At 43.7% G+C, this 24219-nt stretch overlaps 1 protein-coding gene across 2 annotated transcripts in view; it reads left to right on the top strand.

Moving 5' to 3' along the window:
- The window catches only part of RAB11FIP4 (RAB11 family interacting protein 4), a 101439-nt gene that overhangs the window by 14702 nt on the left and 62518 nt on the right, over positions 1-24219 (top strand). For both annotated transcript variants that reach the window (XM_069872661.1, XM_069872660.1), the window contains exons 2-3: positions 15250-15337; positions 21894-21982. In XM_069872661.1, coding sequence (XP_069728762.1) covers positions 15250-15337; positions 21894-21982 — 177 coding nt within the window. The remainder of the gene's footprint in view (positions 1-15249; positions 15338-21893; positions 21983-24219) is intronic.

Raw genomic sequence — 24219 nt, 5'->3', positions numbered from 1 at the left:
TGCCCAATCTGCCAGCCAGGCCAAAGAAACATTTTCTTCCTCCTCCTTCTCCTTGTCCCTACACGGGTTATTTTTAGAATCTCTCCACCTCTGCATGTCGGTGGTGAGAGCTGTGTTGCAGCAGATGAGAGCACAGGCCAAATAGGTTCACACCAGCCAGGCCTGGAGTTTCTAATGGGTTTTATGTAACACTGCATAGGGCATTTGCTTCTTTTCATACATCCATGATATATCCCAGCTACCCACTGCCTGAAGTGGAATAACATTTTTATTTTTTGGTAATGAGACTCCTTCACACAGGACCTGTTTTAAGAATAGGTCAGGGTTAGAGAAGCATTTGCTTGACGTCTAAGAAGTTTTAGGGAGAGCTGTAATTGCCACGATTACTTACTTTAATGGATACAAACCTACTTGTGCACACAGATTTGGGTTCATTGCTGTAATGTCTCAATCAGCGTGTACTTATTTTCACTCTCCCAGGGGTTTGGGGTGTGGACGTGCGATGAAGCTAAAGACCTGTCCATGGTGAAACCACTGAGTCAGAGGCAGAGTTGGTGTTTTAACCCAGGCCTGCTGAAAGCTGAGCTACTCTTTCAAGAATTGAGACTTATTTGGTACAGAAAGAGGTGCTGGAATGAGTGTGTATGTGTGTACCGTCCAGGCCATTTCAGCACAGAATTAGCCTTATAATTACTTGTCCTCCTTCCTTAATTGAGTGTTTACTTAACATTTGACCTCCTTTAATATACTCAAACAGTCTGAGTTGGCTTTCTCTTGGAGTTTCGTCTGCAGCTCTTTATTCAGGCGGGATTCCCTTTATACCAGCTATGCTCACTCTGGAGCAGGGCCAGCTCCAACCCAGGCTAAACCGTGGCCTTTTAAACAAGGAGCAGGGTTTTTTTCCCATCCTTGCCATTACTTGTTGTATTTGCACTGTGAGAGTTTTGCCTCAGTGAGAACAACAGCAGCATCCTGGGGGGAAAAAAAAAAATCTCTTTCTGTAAGTGACAGAGATTTATTGTTACATTCAGCAGGAACTGGAGAAAAACACATCAGGAATTGTATAGAAATCTTATCGTATCTTACTCTCTGGAGAAATTTTCAGTGTCACAGGTACAAGAAGCTTGGAGCACCCTGCTGTGTGGATGCTTTCTTGACGCAAACAGGGGCAGTGCCAGTGCAGATGAGATCTGACTGCACTTTGTGTTGCTGTTTCTTTTAGGAAGAGAAATCCTTCTCTTCCCACTTCAGTTTCCCAACCCTTTGCTCTTGAAGCTTCAGAGTCTCACCTTGCCTCCAGGGGCAGCTTCCTGGCATTATGGACTTGACTGATGCTGCTTGTCTCATCTGAAGGAAGTTGCTGGTGTTGGTGTGGTTTTGCATGATAAAGGAGGAAGACCCTGGGGCAGTAAATGACTCAGTTATGTTTGCAAACTTCCACAGATGAGCAGTCAGTGTGTACAGTTTAAACTGCCATGAAAGCACATCAGGAAGAAAGAGTGATTTTTTGAGAATAGCATCGTATTATATTCTTCTCTGAGCAGGTAATTTATTCAAGGAGTGACAGATTGTCTAGTCTGTCTGAAGCACTGGCCTGCGACTCAGATCTAGCTGTGGTTGCCACAGATTCCCTGTGCTGTCAATATGTGGTGTATCCAAGCATAAAATGAACAGTCAGGCCACATCTTGGAGGTGCTGTGTTAGGTTTGAATGGCCAGGATGAGAAACCTTGGAAGGCTATTGTCTGCACCTGATTCACAGGTGCTCTCAAAGCTTTGGGCTGCAAGGCCTTAATTCTCTGCACTATATTAGCATGAAATTTAAATTATGTGACCAGTAAGATATTAATGGCCCACCCAGCAAGTGTCTTTTGGAGCAAGTGTTGGTCTTCCTGTTTGAATCAACTGAGTAATTGATCCTAGAATACAGGTGCTGGAAAATATGAGAGGCTGGAGTTTACTGTGAAGGTAAACTATACAAGAACCTAGAACTTACAGAGAGCTAGGGCAGGAAGGAAGTGCCCTAAAAACAGGGTATCCCATGTTGCAGGAGAAGTTTTTTTCCAATGCCAAGAGAAACAACAGAAAATCAGGAACAGAGAAGCAGTTTTTCAGGAGTTTGACAGGAAAAGTGAATCTGCAGTTTGCAGCTTCTTCCTGATGCATGGCCAAACTTCTGGCAGAGCTCCATAAAGCTGCTGATCTCTGTCAAATCCCTTGGTAAGTCTCACTTCTCCTGCTGAGCGCTGCCAATTGTGAGAAGCTTGACCAAGGGTGAAAAGGCCTTGCTATTAATTGGCTTATCCTCGCTGCTGATTCTGCATGCTGGCCAGAAGATGTTTGGGTCAATGGAAATATTCCTGTTCACTTCTTTGAATTTTTGCCCTGTGCCACAGCTGACCCACACAGGATTGCGCTTGGGTTGCTGTGCATCCATCCTGGCTGTTTGCTTCTCACTGCGTCTCCTGATTGTCCCTGGAATATGGCCTGTCTGTTGTAGTGTCCCCAGCAGGGCAGTCAAGGCTTGGTGAGGATCTCTTAACCTGTAGGAGGTTTGGCCGTCTGCCTCTGGTGCTGGCACTGAAGGCGCTGCTGAGCTTGGCAGCACTTGCTTAGTTCCCAGCCCATGGTGTCCTCTCCAATGAGGAGGGCTACAACGAGCCTTTGGTTTTGTGCAGCTTTAAGATGAGGCTCATTGGTGGAAGGCTTCCAGAATAAAACTCTGCAGCTTCCCTTGAGTTCAGCGCTTGCCATTCATTTTCCCCAAGTTCTTTGTTCACCCACATTCCATAAAATTGATAGAAGCAAGGACGCGAACCTTACCTTCTAATATTTCTTCCCTTCATACAGATATTACTTTCTGCTTCTTTGGAACAAAGATTGATCTCTGGCTGGTGCTGATGATACCATTCAATGATGCACTCTTCAGTGTGCACTGTGCTTGAAGATTCTTCTTTTGATTAATTTTTATTATTTGTTCATTTCTGTCCCAGACAAAACAATTGCTGGGGCAGCAGCCTCTGAAGGGCCTGGCCATCGTTATCTCCAAGAGTGGCAGTAATTCAGTTATTGCAGCTTTCCGTAATTCTCACCAGTGCAGTGTAAATAAACAGGGAGCAATGAGACACATGATGGGAGCCAGAAGCAATTTAGCCATAAGAGTTTATCATCAAGATACAAAACAGCCTGGAGCAAGAGAATTGTGTCCACTGCCAGCTCATGGCTCTCTGACTGCTGGCCAGATAGATGGTGCCCTTTTTTTTTTTTCCACTGACAAAATATTCCTTTTTGCAGAGCCTTGATTCTTCCCCTGATCTCATTGCTGGATGCAGGCTATGTGAAAGAGCTGTCTGATGCTCTTCCTAAGAGACATGGAGCCTCCCTTTATGCAGGGAGCATTCAGCAGGAGACCAAAGGTATCTGCACAGAGTGATGTCTTGGGTAGGCTCTGGTTCCTTGGCTGTATTTTGAAAGGCACTTGCAAGCCTTTCCTGATGGCCTCATTGAGAGAGGAATTCTATTACAGTGAAGAGCAAAACCATTTCGTAAACTCTGGGCCAGAATCAGTGTCCTGTTCTGTGGCTCCTTATCCCATCGAAGTCTGCAAAGCAATGGAGGTGCTAAACTCCTGTTTCATGAGGTGTGGGGAAAACTACCCTTTGTATGCAGACTTGGAACAATAGTAATCGGTAAATGCCCTGGGATGATAGTCCTAAACCAAGAGTGCACTAAGCAAAACCACACAGCTGCTGAGAACTACATGTATGAAGGTTCAAAACAAGTGCCTATTTGTAACTCTAAATACTTCACATTTGTACTAGTCCTCCCTAATAAAGCTTTGACAAACCTGGCTGTAAAGAGATTCGTTCTGGACTAATGAAGGTAGAGCACGTCCTGTAGCGTAGGGAGTGCTGACTGCTGGACCATATTGGAATGATGGTGGCCATGGGAAAGTGATATCCATCGGAGAAGGTTAAAGTCCTGGTATAAGACAAGTTTGATTTAGGTCCCAAATCATAGTGATGCCTTCCAGCGTATCTCAAATAAGGGGCTAAGTGTTGTTTGCCAAGGTTAGAAATTTATTACAAAAGCACTTTGCAGATTTAAATACCTCCCTGTGCTTTTGCTGATTTATAGATTTTATGGCCATTAAGTTCTTCTAGCATGATGTTTGTTGTATAATACAGTACAAGTGGTTCCTGCTTGCTTCTGGCTTTGTTCAAGGTCAGGTTTAGTGTCGTGCTAAGGGAGCTGTTTCCCCTTCCTCTCTACCGCCCACCCCTTGTTAACCCTGTCTGGTGAGATGTGAGCCTTTCATGGTGTGATGGTTCTATGGATTTACTCCATAGTGAGGAAACAAAGTATGCCTGCCAGAGAGGATCCCTTTATTGATCTAGTCTCGGCAACCGTGTTCTCAGAAGCCTCATTTTTTTCTTCCATGCTTTCATCATCCCACCTCATGTTTCATACGTCTGCCTTTGCTACAGGGTTTCACTGAGGGGTAAATTACATCCTCATTGCTGTACCAAGACTCTTCTGAGCACTTGCAGATTAAGCAGTCAGAAGCTGCGCCTCTTGAAATGCACAAGGGGCACAATGTGGTTTCTTGTGGCTGGTATGTGTCTGGCTATTATCGATGGACTGGCTTCTCAGATCCGACTGCAGTGAAATGCACTTGGGTGAGGGCCTTGCAGTATAAATCTGTTGTGATTTCTGCATTCTGTTACCTCTTGATCGTAACTCCTACAAGACATCTTTATGTTGGAGGAAAATAGATACAAGCACAGTTGTGGCAGGTTGAGAGAAGGCAGCAGCAGCTCTGACTATCTGAAAGAAATTGAGCTGTGAAAGGTCTAGTGAATACACAGTAATCAGGTTTTGACTATTTAGGGATTTTGCAGGGGATCAATAAATTGTCAAGTGTGTTTAAGCCAGTAAGTGTGAAGTGAAGAAGAGCCTGTGAACTGAAAGGCCAAGAAGGGGGTGTAAGTGTCTACTCTGATTTCTAGTTTAGAAATAACACTTTAATGTATGTGTTATACGTGGAACTCTGATGTGAGGTATGTTGAAAAGGATCCACTCTTGCATGGATGCTCCAAATCAGAACTGCACGTAGATTGGCAATGGGTAGGGAATATTCTACACTAGAGATTATCGTTTGAGCTCCAATGACCGATTCTTACTGTATTTCTGGGGCTCCATCTCAGGAGAAGTTCTGATGCACTGTGAACAACACCTATTCTGTTTTTATGAGGAAAGGGTTAGTTGTTTTCACTTTCCAAGCAATTCATTTTCACTGTTTGGGACTCTCTGATGTGTGCGTTTATAATACCTACAGGGAACATACATAGATGGAAAAATGAAAATTTCTTTGGTCAGGCTGTTTGGTTTGATTTTAAAGTGAGGGAAAATTAATTCACACACTGAGATACAGAGCATCAACAGATATAAAAAATGAATCAACACATAGCACTGAGAGATGATAAATGTATGCACATTAACAGAGTATGTAAGTATGCAAGCTACATCCCTACTAAAAGCTGGTTGAAAAAGGCAGCAGTAGAAATGAGCAAGACCAAAAGAGTGGCTGTTACCTTGTCTGGAGCTGACACCTGCAACAAGGCACAAGGGAGTGGGGAAAAGATTAACACTGCTGGCTCTATCAGTGCATTGGTCAGGACTCTGTCTGCTTCCGCGAGCTGATGCAGCAGGGACTCCCTCCTTCCCCCAGCCCCTTATGGGGTTCGTGGCTCTCCTCTCAGCATTAGCAGTCCTGACTGGTGCTCTGCCACTGGCACAGCCTGTTTATCCGAGCTCTGCTTGTCTTGACGTCAGAGGAGTCAGCTGCTGTTCAAAACTGTCAACCTCATTTCAGGCTTGGTAATTATCCCACCATGGTGAGTGGTACTTGCTGCACATTTCCTCCTCTCTTTCTTTGGGGAAGGACGTTTATCTCCCAGCCAGGCTTTCCTGAAAGGTTAAGTGTCTTTCTCTTCAGCTAAGTAGAAGATTGTTCCTTTAATCATACCTTTCTGTCTGATGTTTATCATCTTAACTAGTGTGTCTCCCTGTGCTGGATTCATCCAGTTCTCATTCCTCCCAGGATTTGTGTCGAAGCATTAATTTGCCGTGAAATTTCTTTCATTCAGTTTAATGTCAAGACTGCTGCTCAGGTGTTTGCATTTAAGATCAGATCTCAAGACCTGTATTTCCTCCTTTTTATCTGTAAGCACGCCAAAAGCCGAGCATGTGCCTGTTTAACAGCTGGGTTCAAAACCGATTTCAGGAGACCCAGCTGAGAGAGCTGAGGATGCCCAAACTGTGCTGCCCTGCACAGGTCTCTGGCTGGCTCTCAGACCACAACCTGAATTGGTTTTGAAAGCAGAGGTTATGTGTGAAACACAGCGCTGTGTTCTGATTGTGTATTGTTTGGTTGGTTTGATGCATTGAGGATGGAAAATAACAATAAATGCACGCTGTCAAGAGCTGTGACTACGTGTAATACTGGCTCTGCGTCTTTAAGGCTAGAAATGCAGCCTGTAAGGATATTGCTGACAAACTAGGTGATGCTGCATCTCAGGAGTCGTCTGCCATCCCACCTAGCTGTGTTGTAACCTGTGAATCCGAGATGAACAAAGGGAGTGCCATCATATGGCTGGCAGAGAAGTGTCGTCTTCTTGCATAAGCCGTGCAGTCTGGAGTGACAGCCTGGATTTCAGCACAAGCCTGGAGCACACGTGTAGCGGTGGCACTAGCTTTAGGCTCTGGTTTGGTGCATTTCCTGCAGCTTCTGTTTGGCTTTGGGCACTGTATTTTCACTGGTACAGGGGATGCCTGAGCTCCACCCTACGTACCAGTCATGGTTCAGACTTGGTTTCCTCTCCCCACCCTCTCTAGCCTCTTCCTGCTGGTCTTTGGTAGTTTGTTCTCTGCATGTGATAACACCTCAATTAAACTGCAGCTGCAGATGTGTAGATGAGGAGGGCTCTGAGGGAGTGTTGGCTGATGAGCTGGCACTGTTTGCCCCACCTCTCTCCCCAGTTTTACATCAAAAAAAAGATAATTATTCCTGGTGTAGATCCCATTTGGCTGATGTCTCACAGCTGGAAGCCGTGAAAACTATTATTCTATCTAAGTTCCCTTTATGCACGGACAAGAGTGATCACACACACTGCAAGCTGCAGAGAGGAAGAGTGTTTTCTCTGAAAATGAATCCATGCTGCATCACTTGTAAATAAGCCTAATGTTACCCAAACATTTTCCTTCCCGTATTTCAAAAGCAAAGCATGCTGCGCCCACATGACCAAATGCCTCCTGTCTCTTGAGGTCTGACTGTTTTATGCTATATTTGACTTATGCTAATAAACAAGGTGATAACGGGCTGTGGTTCGTTTCAGCTTATCACAGATTTTGCTAACAGCCTTGGTTTCAGTTCTGGTAGAAGTAGAGGAGAAGAGGTTAATACAACCTTGCTTATTTTAGCAAGTGAATCAGTGGTTTTAGGAAAACAGTTCAACACATTAACCCTTTGTTTCCAGAGCAACATGAAAAAAAAATCACTGTAGAGAGAACAGATGGCTCTGGCATATTTTTAGCCTTTCTCTCTGTTTCCGTGGTATTCCCGACTGTGTGGGATTCCCCACAGAATGTTGTAAGATTGGTGGGCTCAGCCAAATATCTTGTTTTGCAACAAAGCATCGGAGGGAAGCGGAATCCTGTTCACATCAGCTCTGTTTAAGTATAATAACTTTAAATGAGAGGATCTCACATATGGGATCATGGATGGTGGGGGAGTCTGTGGAGAGATGTTGGTCTTGTGATTCTGGTGCTTGCTTATTATCAGCTGCTACGTTACGTTAGGAGGGACCAATGAGAAATACTGTTCTAGTGGTATTGTCTGTACAAGTAACTGATGCATCCAATGGTGTAGATGGCAGAGGAAGAACGCACCAGCATTTTGGTGGTTTCTGGCTTGCTGATAGGATGGGGAAAGTACTTCCTGTAGCCGTGAATGGTCTCTTTGGGACATGTACTCTGAGGAAGTTCTGAAAACTTCTTAATTCCAGGCAATGATCCTTTCCGGGTGTGGTCAGATTCAGAGCTGTTCACACATGTTCTGCTTCAGAATTTATTGGTGATTTTCTGTGGTCATAAAAAATTTTGTTCTGTAAGAGGAGAGGTTGGCCAGCGAGGTGTACGATGTAAGAGAAGGGATTCCTTGGATGTAATAAGTTCTGGGTCTCAGCTGTGGTTAGAAATCCTTATAAGGATGTCAACTACAAAATCTGGGTATGTAATACTGCAAGAATTTTGTTTTGTTTTGTTGCTATCCCAAATTAGGTTTGTGTCATCATGTGTATTAAAGACTGCAAATGTTTTCTCAATAGACAGCAGAAGTAATAGCATCAATTTTCCTGGCACTGCCTGGTCTTTTGTTACACTCACAGAGTCCTTGAGGTTCATGGGGTATTATGTTCTCCTAATAGCTTATTTGTGTATTAGAATGTTTTAAACAAATCTATCCCTAATGTGTTCTCTGTGTGCAGTGCTGTGTGGTTCAGTCTTTTACTGTCAGAAGATAATCAAATGCTATTTGACAGAATAAGAAAACATAATGATGCTGAGTGTCTGCCTGGTGGGGCAAGTTCCGTTGTGACACAGTAGGGTTTAGCAATACCTGTGTATTTTATTAGGCCAAATCATTAGCGTGTCTGGTGTTCCATCTAGAGTCAAGCAGGTGACAGACACCAGTCCATCGTCTTCAGAAATCAGAAGGCAGACATGCCAACTTTCAGGCTTGAAGCCTGCTGATAAAGTACCAAGGGGCAATGACTGATGCTTGAAATCAAAATTCAAAGCAAATTCCAAGCCATTGTTTCCAGCGATGATGTATGTTCCTGCATGTTTTGGGATCAGAGAGCACCTGATGGAAATTCATGATGCTGTTTGCAGTGTTATGAATTATTTACAGTACACAGTCTGCCAGCACAGAATGGGGAGGGCAGACTGTTTGTTGGACTCATGGTTCCTAAATGCTGGTCTTCCACACCTCACATGGGTGACTGGGAACATGGTCCTTCATGTGCTTTAGGGTCAGGTTCAGGGAGAGCATCAGGTCATCTAGTGTAATGTTCTGAAATGGTGGCAGCACAGCTTCTAACCCACTTACTCTAAGCTAGGTAAATCTTACAAGTATATCTCGTTATCTTCTCAAAAGGTCTGAGATGAGGGAGTCCAGTTCCTTTTTATAGTTCCAGACCAGTCCCGTTTTGTAGTTCTCATGGGTAAGCGACCAGGCTGATATAAAAAATGTGCCTTGTTTTTAGTTTGGGTTTGTTCAGTTTTAATTTGCAGCTAATGATTCTTTATGTCTTTCTTCTGCTAGACTAGAGAGTCCTGTGAACCTGCAGTTTCCTGCTTGCAGAAGTCTTTATACCTAGTAACAAATCACCATTTGGTCTCCCTTTTGCAAAATTAAACAGAGAAAACTATCTTCACGTCTGGTTGCATAAGGTGTTTCCATGGCACTTGGATGTTATGTCAGTTCTCTGCAGCCTGTCTGGGTTTTCAGCATCTCTTCTGAAAGTGGTATAACAACTGTGTTAGTATTGGTTTCTCCAATGCGATGTAAAATTATTTCCGTTGTCTTGCTTTCCTCCCAGGGAATTGCCAGAATATCACAGAGAAGTCTTGCTCGTCTCCCATGCATCTATAAATCCCAGCTCGTAAAAAGACAGTCTTCCTCTCTGTAGATGTGTTATTCCTTTTCCTTCCCTTTTGTATTCTTTCCTGGTTTGTGACCTTGCCTGGCGGAGCTTAAAACTTACTCTGTCTGTGTGGGCTTCGCTTATGAAGCTGTCAGAGGAGTGGGAGACTGCCTGCATTGTTGTTACTTATCAGCCTGTCATCTGCAAATTTCATCATCATGGTTTTATATTTACTTCCAGCCGGTGGATGCAAACACCAGATAGCTTCAGGGAAGAACCAATCCTACCAAATCCCAGCAGAGATACTGCACTAATGGGTCTCCTGAGCACCCATTAGCCTGTGCATCTCTGATATGGCAGGCTGGTTTTAGTAGGAGCCCTTTAGAGGGAACTAATGAATAGCGAGAGTCATCGTTTAGGAGGTTTATATAAGCAAGGAAACATCAAAGCCTCTATCTAATGTTGTCTGTAAGGAGGCAAGGAGAGAAGTTGCTGGTGTGTAGGTGGCTGTGGCCAGCTGCAGAGTGAAGTACTGGAGGACCAGGACCTGCAGAGCAAAGGGACAGCAGGCTGGGGGAGAGGAGAGTGGCAGTTTTTGCATGGCAAGGATTTACTAAGCCAGGGCAGCAGGAGTCCCTCTTGCTTTGTTAGGCCCTAGACTGGGACTGAGGACAAAACAAATAGCCTTATGAAACAGTGAGGGTGACTAATGGAAGAGGATATTTACATATTTGCCCAGGGAAGTGGTGGCTGCCCCGTCCCTGGAAGTGTTCAGGGCCAGGTTGGATGGGGCTTGGGCAGCCTGATCTAGTGGAGTGTCCCTACCCATCACAGGGGGCTTGGAACTAGATGATCTTTAAGGTCCCTTCCAACTCAAGCTATTCTATGATTCTATGATATTTAATCTCCTTTTACTGTTTTTTGATGTCTCTTACAAATGCTTCTGCTTCAGGAGATCCTTCCCAAATGTCACTGCCGCAGCGCAGCCTGACCTTTCCTGCAAGTGCTTGTCTTGCCAGTCTCATAGCTTCCAGGTGTTCCTTGCTCACACTTCAGGGGGAGACGTGCTCACAGACTAATGCAGCATGAAGGTTACCTGCTGAGACGAGTTGTTTATTTCAGATGGCATCTTCTGGCTGTGACTGGGGTCCTGCTGTAAGATTCCAGTGGATGGAGCAAGTGTGGGGTCCCTCAGAACTCAGTTGCATGTAGATCTAACGGATTGTCTTTGTGTTAACAAAATCTCTTCTGTGCTGGTCAGTTTTTGAAGAAAATTGAGGTCAGTAGAGGTCTGAGTTTTTTCTTGCCCAGAAGTGGAGGCAGGATTCGGTTCCAGAGAGAAAATCTTTGCTGGAAAAAAAAACACCTAGCTGTTTTGGCAGCATCAGTAAGAGAGCTGGCCCAGGAGTCTTGAGAGGGTTCCTTGGCTGGGAGGTGCACCTGTGTTGAACTCACTTGCAAGAAAAATCTGTTTCAATGAATCTCTTCTGAGGTTTGTTAGTGACCTGTCCTCTTCTCTCCTCTCCCTCCACTCCCTGTGCTATAAAAATACTTTCCCTTCTTAATGGCCATTCAGATGCCTGGTCTCGTGTGGTCTCTGTAAGTCCTGGGACAACAGGCATGCTCAGTGATACTGGGAAGGGAATTAGCTTGAGCAAAGGCTAATGAACCTTCCCATTGCAGCAGATTTCTGACTGAGACTCTGCTGTGTTCAGTGTCTGTATAGAGCTGGGTTGTACGTCATTTACTCAGAGCCCTGGAGCTGAGAATGTGGCCTTTCCTGGTGCCTGCCCTAAGCCAGGCTGCTTACCTACAAAGTGTGTGCTGCAAAGCCTTAGCCGTTCACCCGTGTTGCATCCAGAACTTCTGTTTTGGACCAGAGGCTCTCTAGTGGAGATAATATTCTGCCTCACTTTATTGTCCACTGTTTTGTACTGCTAATTCCTGTTCATTAATGTGCATTTCTGCCTTGGTCAGTTTCGACTTCAAAATTGTTTCTTCACACTGAACCTCATCCCTTTACTTTTATTATAGAGACTCTTTGAAGTGTTCCTAGCATTTCTAGCCTACTCTTATATGTTAGAAAGCAGCAGGGGGCAAACATTTTTTTTGCAGCATGGTCAGTAGGGCTGGGAAACTCAACAGAGAGGAGCTAACGGTTTGGCTGAGGTGACCTGTTATTACAGTGGAGAAATGTTTGCATTGAAAGGATAATCACCCATTCATCCAAGCAAGTTAAACAATAGGGACAGAGAGTTTGATTTTCTCTGATTGTTTCCCAAACCAAAAATGAGTTGTATTTCCTCTCTGAGACTATTGGGAATCCACTGAAGGGTTCATTAGAGAGATCCTTGCAGCTGCCGAAAGAACTGGTTAGATATAGAGCCTGCAGCTATTTTCTTCTGTCCTTGTCCTCTTCCTACAATGAAGAACTAGTTTGCTATCCAGACCTTGTTTGTGCTGTTTCACATGGTGGGGGACTGCTCTGTGCAGCAATGCAGAAAAAAGCAACTGTCCACAGGCCAAAACACCGTCTGGCTCATCTTGATGGCTAATGGTGTCAAGCTGTAGAGCACACAGAATGATCTCTGTGCAGCCTGTAGGTATCACAACCATCACGTGCTCATTGCAGCACTGAATTTTGGCAGCAGTTGGTTTGACAGTGCTGTGCCCCTTGCAGTGGGATCAGCAGGGGAGGCAGAGCCCAGCACTGCCTAGGGATGCAGGGAGCTTGGGAGTCTGACTGTAAAGCTACTGGTAAAAATGCATAATCAAGTGCTCTACAGGCTTGAAGCTCTGTGCAAATCTGCAGGGATTTGTGTACATGTATGTATATTAATGCACAAACTCTATGGAAGTATCCACCTAAATGTAGTCCCAGTTAATCCTTGTAGCCACTGACCTGTGTTGATTAGCACCGGCTGAAGATGTGAGAACTAGTGGCAATATTCCATCAAGTTGTTCTTTAAATTCTTCATCCTCTCCTGCAGTGACGTCAGTTATTTGCATTATAAAACCTAATTGAAAACCTGCAAAATTAGATTTAGGGGAAACTGGAGACTGAAGCACTTTGCTGAGGTGATAATTTCATTTAGTGTTAAGACATTGCTTAGATCTAAATGTGAACATTTTCTCTGTTCATTTGTAATACACACACCCAGGCATATAAAATCTTACTTAATTTGATTTTAAAATGTAATTGTATATGGCCGAGCAACTGGTAGGCTAAAATCATTTGATCAGCTTTGAGGAATAAACTTAATGTGCCAGATTCACTGGAAACACCCAGTGGCACTGCTGTGTTATAGCACAATATTAAATAGTGTAGAGGCTTCCCACCTGGCTGCAGGAATCTGTGCATTAAAACCTAAAACACAATTTGTTGCCTCTTAGCAAGAGACCTTGAGGAAATAGGATGCTCTAAAGCAACCCTGCAAACATTGGATATAGTATTTACTTGCATTACAATGATGGGAGTTTGCCATTTGTCAGAGAGAGTTACAGGCTGATCTTGTAACCTAGAACTCTGGTGTCTGGTTATATTTTGTTGCTGTACCCATGAGGGGACATATGCTCAGCTAGTGGCTGTGCCAAGGTCTCTGTCAAAGCCTCTGGAGCTGGGCTGAGTTACTCCAGCTGACACATCTACCACGTATTAAAGCTACTACAGTGGTCAGAAAGGTTTCCAGCTGTAAAATCTTGCTGCTTCCAGCCTCACTGGCCTGTTAGATTAGACTGTTTTGAATGCAGCCAAAAATAAATTGAAGGAAAGTATTTCTGCCATCCCTTCATCTTCCTATAACAGCTGTGTTATTTGTGAAGGTGAGGAGGAATAACACTGACACAGCTTTCACGTGTCAAGCGTTTCTCTACTTAATTGGTTTCAGTAAGGATTTCCAGCTAGTCTTGCATGCATTAAACACACACCACAGTGTCTGGTGAAGTGGCTAAATTTTGGAAACAGAACCATGTCTTCTTCTGCTATAAATCAGCGGGATTATAGAAATCACTTCTTGTACCAGATACAGGAATTTGGTCATGAATTGCATGATAGCTGACAGCTGGGCTCTGCCGTCAGCTCGAGTTGTTGAAGCCTTCTGCAATAAGAAGGTTTTAAGAAGATTTCTAACTTGTCACGGGCTCTGAATAAATTGTTCAATTCTTAGTTGTCCTGCCTACATGAGCTGATTTCTTTTTTCTAAGAAAAGAAGAGGGTTTAGGATTTGATGTAAGGATCAAATTGTTCCTTTCTTATTGAACAGAGTTTTGCATGTGAGTAAAAATTTTGTCATTTTCTCATACAGATTTTCTTGTTCTAAATGAGGCCTCTGGCTCATCATGGCATTTATTGGCACAGAGAGAATTTGTAAGCACTGAGGGAATCTGAAGGAAGAAGTGTCATGCGCACACATTAGCGTGTTATCTGCAGGGCTTTAAGAAACTGCTAGGGTTTTGCTAGCGTATTAAAAAAAACCAAACCGAACACGATCAGAAAATTGAGAAACTGGGTCATCTGGATTCATTTGCTGCATGTCTTTGCAGCTGGGCTTTTGTTGGTGCTCAGACTGAGCTCACATTGTAGTCACCAGGACTGTACAGCATCCTACATGCCCGCTGTCCTTACCTCCTACACTCATCTTGTTTATACTCCAGGCTGTCTGGAGGGCCCAGATCAAGGTCAGAGTTGTGCTGCAGCTGACTCTGAGCTTGCTTATGAGCAGCCAGAGGCTGCTTCTGCCTCGCTGAATGTACCTGCTGCGTACAACAGGCAAAGGCTCAGGGACACGAGGAGACTTACGCAATGTCATGCAGCATATTTCTCACGGAGAACAGCCAGCTGTGGTGTCCCAGCACTGTCCCCACCTCCCTGAACCGTTCTGCCTCTCTCCTTATTCTTCTTCAGCCACTCGTTTCTCTGTTCCTTTGTTCTAGAGAGCACAACACACAATAGCCTCTGTTGTCTAGACTGCTTTTCTTCCTCTTCCCCAAAATCCTCCTGAAAAATCTGCCAGACCTTCTTTGGGGCAAAAGCCAATTTAGTGATTGTGTTTTATTTCAGTGTAATCTCATTTTATGGTGAGTACTGATCAGAAAGGCTAAACTGTGAGGCTGAGATGATAAGCAATAAGTACTTTGCTTGTTTGCACAGGGTACTGAACAGAACTGTTTTCTTAGGTCATGAATCTTTTTGTGTTGTTAATGTACTTCTATTTTCCTATACAAAACTTGTATTCTCTGTTGTGGTAAGGAAGTTTTGTTTGATCCCAAGTGCCCAATGGGTTTTCTCTCCTAAAATCTGGATTCTTCAGGGAAGGAGGCTGGTATGGCTTGTGCGCATCTTTCTTTGTCCTTTCTCCTTCTCCAATAACAGTTGATGAGAGGTATGGAGATCGCTAAGGTTTTAAGTTCCTATGAGCTTCATATAGAATCAAATGAACCTTACAGGTATCCTTCGACTTGGAGTCTTCTGTGGAAGATACAGACCAATCGAGCAACAGATGATACACCAAGCTCAATGTGTATTTTATGCTCTTTTCTTTTAGGTGGAAAAACTGGCAAAGTACTTGGACCCAAATGATTTGGGAAGAATCAATTTTAAAGAGTTCTGTCATGGAGTTTTTGCTATCAAAGGTATGTGCATGTGGCTTAAAAATAATTCACTTCAGTTCCAGTAATGTTTCTCTGGTTGCAGAAAATGTGATGATCAAAGACATCCTCTCTTTTGACTGTGCTTATTTGTAGTGACAATAGGGCAGCTCTGGGAACGGAGCCAGCATATTTTTCCTTTTTCTGCATCAGTGATGAGCAATGCAAGAGTTCCTGCATCCACAGGTGCTTGTGTATTGGTTTACTGTCAGTTTTTCAGAACAAACGTGATGTGCTTTAAAGACAAGTGTAGTAGCAGAAAGAGTAGCTTTGTGCTTAGCAGATAGGGCCAAAGTCTGACACTTCCAGGTTTCTAGCTGGTTCTGCTGTTGGTTTACGTAAGGAAGTGAGAAAGCCCTTGGGCTTTAGTTTCTGTACTAGGAAATTTAGGACTATTATACTCTTCTAGAGGTATGTTCAAGGTATAATTAGTTGATGTTTTCAAAGTACTTGGGGACATGTATTGGAATGAAAAGGGTTAATTACAGGTTGGCCATGTAAGCCCTGAAGATAGAGACCAGGTAAATCAAACCAGCTCCTTTGCAAGGAAACACAGTCCTTGGCAGAAGACAGGTGTTATTATGCTTATAGCTTAGCCAAAGGGAAACAATGCAAACAGTAAAGAGAGACTTCAGCTGTTTTGCTGCTCATTAGTTTTCTAGCTTCTCGTAGCAAAATAATCCAGCCTGTCCTTTTCCGGACAGGCAATATGTCCTCAGTAAAGTGCCAGGGTGCTGTCACAGCCCAGAGGCTTCACTTCAGGGACAGGGTGAACGTCACAGCGATCACAGTGTGATTCCAGGAGAAGCCTCTGAGGAGTCTGCTACAATGGGAATATTACAAAGCCACAATGATGCAAGAACGTAACCCCACAGCAATTGTAATTAAAGTTTACAGCAGCCGAGGACAGTGTGTAATTATGCAAAATTACAGTGAGAATCTGCTGCCTGTCCAGGTTCATGGAGGCACTTCCAAGGTGACACACGTGTGTCTGACTAGGAGGCAACAGAGAGCCCAGAAGGAATGTTAATACATTAGTGAGTTAATTTATTTGTGTATAGACACTGAAGTCTGTGCTAGAGGTTTCCTTACCCAGGAAATGCTGTAGCAAACTGAGTTCTGGGTTGAGTAAAACACAGGCTCTGCAAGTCATCTGGTAATTCTCTGTAATTTACAGCCTAAAGTTGTGCACAATTGCACAAAATATGGTCAGGAAGGGATAGACGTGACCTGGAAGAACATCTCTTCTGTAGTAACTGTGCCCTTGTTCACAGTGGGCAGCACCCTCGGTGAAGGACTGGGCAGCTACGTTTCCTCCACCGTAAGGGACAGCGTGTGCATATTGTGAGAGTGTTCGTGTTTATGAATAGCTTAAAGCCCTTTTGAGGAGCATCTTACAGGGGTCCAAATCATGTGCTTGATGGATATTAGTATGTATGGGTGAGCGGATACAGGGAAATCATCCAATTCTGCAGCATCACCTAGGGCACTCTCAGCGCATCATTAGCGTTGTCAACACTTCCACACGCTTGGCACCGACGCTGTGTAACTGCAGGAGCAGCTGTATCTATTTCTGATAAGACATTGTTAGGCATGCTTTCACAGCTTCTCTTTGGAAAAGCTGAGTCTGTTGCTTACGTCACAGCATGGAAATTTTACTGGGCTTTGGCTACTAGCCGTGCTTTTCTTAGAGATGAAATTGGTCATATTGAAGTTCAGAAAGGCTACGTCTGCCTTTTGCAGCGGAAAGCCTCCACCATGTTGCTACCTCTCACTTTCGGTGCAGCCACATCCCAGGGGTAGCAGCAGGCTTGTTATCAAACAAAAGCAATTTGTCTTGGCAGCAACAGATTACAAATATGATTCTTTGACATCTCAGCCTATTGCAGTTGCTTGAGGCAATCAGTTTAATAAAGGAAAATGAGATCCTACTATAAATCCAGTGTTGTTTTTCAGTAATGGAGTATGAGGCTATGTCATTCCTAGCACTGGAAGCCAAATGTTTAAATCCAAGCGTTACTGTCCTAATGCCTTGCCATATTTCTTGTTTAGCAGACTTCAAATTAATTTGGCTCATAGATGCTTGCATTCATAGTATACTGAAGAAATGTTTTGCTACACAGAGGTGTTCTTTTGGTTGTTCAGTGCCTTAAATTTGTTTGAAGTTGAGCATGAGGTTTGAAGCATCTAGAACAAGAGAGTCAAATCATAATGGTAAAGAATTGACCTCTGATGATGTCAGTTTGAACATTTTGAATATTTCAGATCCAGCTATGGATCTTAGCAAAAAACTAAATGTTGGAACCTGAAAAATCCCAAACATCAGAGTTTTCAGTGTCTGTTCTCTAACTGATTGGTAGCAGCTCTCACTGCAAGGAGGAACTCCAAACCCTGGAACTACAAATCTGCAGCTTGGCCTCTCACCTCTATAAACCAAGAGTTGTTTACTCTTGTATGGTACATGTGGACATCAAGCTTTGCCTCCTCAGTGCTTCTGAGGTGGATAAACCTCATGACATATGAGTCATGTACCTCCACAGCAGCTGCTGAGGCTACCAGGTGGAAAAGGCAATTAATCTTCGGCTGCTGAGAAGCAGGAACTGTGGGGAAGGATGTGCTCAGGAGCCTCACTAACAGCAGTGACCTTTGGAAGTGATGGAGAGGACTTTTCAAGAAGAGGCATCTATGCTAGAGGGGAGAAGCATGTTGAAGGAACTCATTCCCACTGGCGTGGAATACTGAACAGGCAGGTTGCATTCTATTTATGGAAAGCTTTGCTTCTTTTTGCTGGTTCTTTGTGGATTAAAGGACTTTGCCTCAGCGTCTGTGCTGAGCCCCTGCTGTTTAGTCTGCTTTCCCCACACAATTAGGTTCTGCCAGAGCCAGGGACAGGCTTTGCCACTGTATTTAAAGCTTTGCAGCAATTTCATTGGAATGCCAGCATATGAAGATTTTACTCCTGCTGAAGCTGCCCTAGCTATCTGCTTACTGCAGGGCTTTATTTCTAATAACTGCATCAGTCTGGAGAGCAATTGCTGTGAAATAACGCCTATACCCTGTTACCTAGCAGCTGTGTCAAAGCCAGCACAGTCTAAGAAGTGGCACTGCTTAGAGACTTTGAGAGCATCCAGAACATCACTCAGAGGCTGAGTTCCCATTGATTTTCAGGGTCAGCATGGGATCCATTACTGTTTGCTCAGTGGAGTCAATGACTGGTTTTGCTCTACTGAATTTATTGTACTGATCAAGTAAATATTTTCTACCACTTGTAATACTTACAGGCTTGAATGGAACTGTTATTTCTAATGTGCTATGCAGGTGGTAGGTTCTACGGTCATACATGTTTGCAGGACGAGGCTCTTTGTATGTTTAGCAGGCTTTAATTAAGTCTGACCTGATCCTTCTATTTTAAGATTTCTGTTGTCTTTCCAATAGTCTCTCTGCTTTGATTTTCCACCAAAAAAACCCAAGCCCTGACAAATAAAGGGTGAGCTCCCCCTACTGTCCTTGGTGTTGCAGCTCACGGTGATGAGAGGGTACAGCACGATTACAAATTAATGCAGAATTAAAAGATAAAGGCAAATACGTTCCAACTTTACAGCTAATTTTAACCAGGAAAATAGCACTGACTACTATGTACTTAATTTGAGGGTAATGGCTTTTATAATGGGAGAGTCTGAGCTATGTTACCACACAGCATTTCTGCAATAATGGATCTTTGTGCTCTGCCAGAATCACAGGTTTTTTCAGATAAAACCATACAGCCTGCTTTTCTCCTGCAGCAAGAGAGTATTTTCCTCATCTTGTAGAAGTTTTAAGGACATTTAAGTTATGCTCTGTTATGATATTTGAAAATGCAGAGATGTAGGAGCTCCTTCATATTCATTAACAATGCGGAGGAAGCACTGCTGTGGATTTATATGCCTCTCCACCTGCAGCAACAGCAACCTTTGAATCTTCAAAATAGTAACACAGACCATTATGTGCCTTCAAAAACACATCTCTCTGCTCTTCTGGATCTTTAGGCATCTAATTACTGCAGCTTCGACAAGCAGTGAGTGGATAAAAGTTAAAAAGTAGATCTCTTTCTTCGTGAGTTCCCAGCGATTTTGATGAAAATTCCAAGAATGCAAATTTGCCCAAAGCTTTGTAAAAGCGTTCAAAGAGGGAAGTTGGGTGTTCTGGTAGCTCAGACTTTGAAAGAATATAAAAATAATGTGGTATGAAATTTGATGGGTTTTTTTTGAAACTTGATCAGCTTCTATGGTTCTGGATCAGGATATAAAAGCCTGTGCCAGGTGGACCTTACGAAGAAGTGGTGAAGGCTTCCCCGAGTAGGTTAGGTACAAAGGAGGCAATGCTTTTCTCACCACTGTTTTTACTGAAGACATTATAGGCTTGAATTTAAATGGCCAAGGGCTATCATGAAGGGGCCACCTTAATGGATGAGGAAGATGAAAGAGTGGGATCAGGAGTAATCTTAGGTAAGAACTGAGCAGCAGAGAGAGGGGACATGGAAGACCTTTGGGAAAACCCACAGCCTTGATGACTTTTTCCCACCAAAGAAGAATGCCAGGGGAGGTGCTAACTTCTCACTTAATGGGATTAAGTGAAGATTGACTGCTTAGAGGTCTTCAACTAGAAGCACTGTTGTTAGTACAAGTGAATTAGGAAAAAACTGCTTGAAATTATGGCTGAAGATATTGTTGCGAATTTTTGGAACTATGTGAACACATCTCCTTCATTACACTAATCTACGTCCATTGACGTGTAGCTCTTGGCATTTATTTTGTCTTTGACTGGAGGTAGCTCTCTTTAATGAGCCTGCGCTCCATGTCGCGCAGAGACCTTTTAGCAATATAAGCGGTTCGTACGTGTAACGACTCTCACAGCGGGTGCTGGCACGAGGCAGTTTGATGAGTAATAAGCTGTGGTTATTAATGTCAAAAGGTACAAACAATAACTTGTATTCTCCTCTGTAAGAAGACTACAGAATAACCGCAGTCAAGCACAGGCTGACATAATGATAAAACCAGGAGAAAGAAAAGGATCGTGGCTGGTTGGGAAATGTGAGAGCCACAGGCAGGGCGAGTTTTGTAGAAAGATGCCCTCTCTAGGCAAAAAAGTTTATCATCTTGCCTCTATCAGCCAGTAATTTATTTATTTGGATTGTTACTCCCAGGTGAGCTCTTCTTTGGGAAGTGACCCTAGTACACCATTCTTGCCCACTGACTTCTCCAGCAAAGTCAAAAATGCGCAGAGGGGTGCAATTAGCAGCTTCATTTATTCTCCCTTCTGTACCACTTGAAAAATCTCACTTTGCTGCGCAAGCTGGAAGAGGGAACAAAGTCCTTGTGCCTTTGTCCATGTGACGCTCCTGAGATCCTAATGGTTGCTTCACCCACGTGCTGCCTCTGACACACACGTGTGTGTGGGCGACCACTTATTGATCTCCCATGTCTCCCCTCCATCTGGTCACCTTTTCTGTTTGTTTAAATCCTCATTTTCTTTCTAAGGAACTCCCTTCCATAACCACAAGGTATCTTCACCCTTACAGATGTTATTCCATTATCTTAAAAACGAGAGAGAAGATCAGCTAACAGCATAAACCTCTGTAGTTTATACTTTCTTATGCTATTCTGTTACCCCTGGCTCACCTGCCTCGTGGGTGGGTATCGGTGTGCAGTGTCCCAGCCCAGTGTGTTGCATTAGTGATGGGACAGAGGAAAATATTGCTGGATAATTGCAGCTTCAAAGTAGGGTAGTGAACAACACACACTGAGAAGGTTCACGCAGTTTCAGCCCAAGGCTGTAAGCTGGTTATTCTACAATAACCTGGCCTGATATTGCCGCCTTCTGCAGCTCCACGTGCCAAGTGTGGTCACTGGTAATTAATGGGGAATGAGGCATTTGGTGACTTCAGTGTTTCTGTATTTGTCTGAGGTTTTCAGATGAGAGAAGAACTGAGGGAAACACAGACATTGATTTTTCCAGCTGTAAATGTGGTTGTTAACAAAAGCAAACAGAGAAGCTGAAAATCTCAGATTGCGGTGCCTAGACACTTGCTTGCTAAATGCTGTGCGCTCTGTGACAGAGCTCTTTTTGAAGAGGAGTTTGTGACATTTGGCTTAGACAAGGGAAAATCTGAAGCAGCTCTGCTGACACTGATGTGTGATAGATACCAGCTCCTGCCAAGTCAGCAAATCCAGTGTTTGACTTCAGGGGTGGGTTTCTATCCCGCGGGATAGTTTACCAAGCCAAGCAGTGTTCAGCTTTCAGTTTCATTTCATGTAGTGTATTCGTGCTGAGAGTCGGTATTAGTGTAATTGTTCTTATTTAAGTGCCACATGCTGAATATATGCTGTGCAGGACTCTGCAGGCAGAGCTTTGTTACAGGTATTTGTACATATTCCAGAGCTCGCTTCCAAAGCTTTGTGCATTCATATTGACTTCAAACCTGTGCTTCTTCCTCTGTTGTCCATGCAGTCTCTGGGAAGATAAACTCTCAGCCTGACCATTTGTTCTTGTTTCTGTTTGCCAGGCTGTGAAGAGTTACTAAAAGATGTCTTGTCTCCTGAAAACTCTGGGCCTCGACACTATGAGCCGCAGTATGTTGATTACTATTACCAGGTAAGAGAAGCACTAATTCTGTCTCGTGTTAGTGAGCTGAGGGAGCCTCTGAGTGATGTGCAGTTGGGTCATTGTAAATGCTGTTGTTTTACTTGGCCTGTAGACTCTCCTTTCCTAGATTCATTACTGTTAGCCTTCCCTGTTGGTTTAAGCTGTGTTTTACACAGGGTAGCTGTGAGCTGTTGTAAGAGTATTTAGGATTTGGATAGAGTTGCCTCAGTATTCTCTTGGCTGTGAAGGGAAACATCACGTACAAGCTCACTGTACACAGAAGTGGAAAACACTGATTTGTATTTAATTAAATCAGTCAAACTTTGTAGGTGAACAAGTCCTCAGAGACCTTCTGCAGGTAATAAACAAGGATTCAACAGCTGTTGGGAAGCAGAAACAACACACCTTTAGTAACCTCGGTGGTGTTGTGGTCCCTGCAGTGGGTGGCACCATCACAGTCCAGCCCAGCAACAGTGTTTGCCCACTTTAATTGGGCCAATGCAGTACGTGTGCAGCCTCTGAGCAGAGCCAGGTTCTTCTCCACCTGCCCACAGGGCAGATGGGCTGTCGTGGTGGGGAGAGGACAGGAAACAAGGCACATTGTTGTACATCCTGTGCTTATACCACAGCTCTTCTGCACAGCTGCCCTCCAGAGGGGATAATTTATCTACAGTCTCCAGGTCTTTTCAAGTGCAGTTTGGAAACTGTTCGCTAGATGTCAGTTAAAGACTGGGAAAAGGCTGTGAACAGACTGAACTTGCTTTGAGGATCCTCTCTTGTGGTATAAAGTTGGAGTTTTCGGTCTGATAGAACAGGCAGCTAAGGCCCAGGTGGATTTGAGGCTATCACTGTTGATGAGATTTGTTCCCCGTTCCCAAGGAAACATGTACTGAAAATGTACAAGCTCCCCTTGCATCTTCCAGATCGTATTGAGTGTGAGTTCCTGGTGATGTAGTCAAATTTATGGGCAGCTCCCAATGGCACAAATGGTAGTTGGCCGTGTAATCTGGTTTTCATCCACTATTTCCTTCGCATGCCTGTCTAATTCTCAGATGCAGTCAAATTCTCAGGCAGCAGAAGGATACATCTGCTGTGCTGGCATAAATAGAGATTTTATTAGGGAATGCATCTCTCTTATTCCACCCAAGGGGCTGCACTTACACAAAGGCTGGTACTGAGCTGGTTCATTGTTACTCTCTCTCTGTATTCACAGTATGATTTAAGAGGAAGAGGAGATTAATCCTTGTCACGTGTTAGTTCTCCTGTCCCCTACTTTCACTTTTGCTTCTCCTCCCAAGCGCCCACTCCCTATATTGTAGTTTTCCAAAACCCAAAGGCAGAAACCTGAAGAGGTGAGGGAAATGCCAGGAAGTGGGATGAAGTGGCTGAAGCCATGCTAAGGTGCTGAACTGATCCAGCTGTTTCTGTATGCTGAGTCAAATGGGGAATTGGAAACTGCTAAGGCTCTAGACTTTAATTGCAACCAACTGGATGCAATTAATTTATATTGATACATAAAATCCAGGAGCTTAGGGTATTTCATTTGAGATTTTCTAAATAGTCTGCTTTCACTTTTTTTTTCCTTTACTATAAACAAGAAGAAAAGCTGACAGGTTTTTAGTGTCTAAAAACTTTGTCTGAAATGGAGAGAAAGAAGTCCCATTGTGTATGCAAAAAGGCCATTCCATGGAAGGTTTCTAATGGTTTATGAGAGACTGTCAATGGATATTTCAGGTGAAATAAGAGCTCTTCCTTTGAGCTCAGGTCTGTTAAGGTGTGATATGCAGCAAGCAGCACTTGGTTACTACAGGACTCAGATTGGTGGGAAATCTCCCACTGGCTTCCATTGACATCGATTAATGCTGCAAAGAGTATATTTTCTCTTTGGATCAGAGAAGGCTCGGCCAAAGAAACTTAGGAGGGTGGGATTGCAGTTAGGAGCTGGCAGTTGCAGAGCTCCTCAGCTCCAGGACCTACAAATAAACCTTCCCTCTCTGTGTGATTTCAGAGTCTGTTGATTTGGTTAACGACTATATTGTGCTCCATCTGAGGCACTGCTTCAGTCAAGTGCTGTTTATTAGTATAATTTCTGCCTCTTACAGCCTTTGGAGAGATAATAGAAATGCTCTGAATTTGCCAGAAGCTAATTTATCGATGCTGATTAATTCATTTTGCTGCTATGGCCTCAGCTCTTGTTTTGGCTCCCATCTGGAGGGCAACAAGAGTCTTCCCAGTCCTATGTGCAC

Source organism: Phaenicophaeus curvirostris, chromosome 19 (assembly GCF_032191515.1).
Source record: "Phaenicophaeus curvirostris isolate KB17595 chromosome 19, BPBGC_Pcur_1.0, whole genome shotgun sequence".
NCBI classification, from domain to species: domain Eukaryota; kingdom Metazoa; phylum Chordata; class Aves; order Cuculiformes; family Cuculidae; genus Phaenicophaeus; species Phaenicophaeus curvirostris.
Note: the sequence above shows the minus strand (reverse complement) of the source record. Positions and strands in the feature narration are given on the sequence as shown.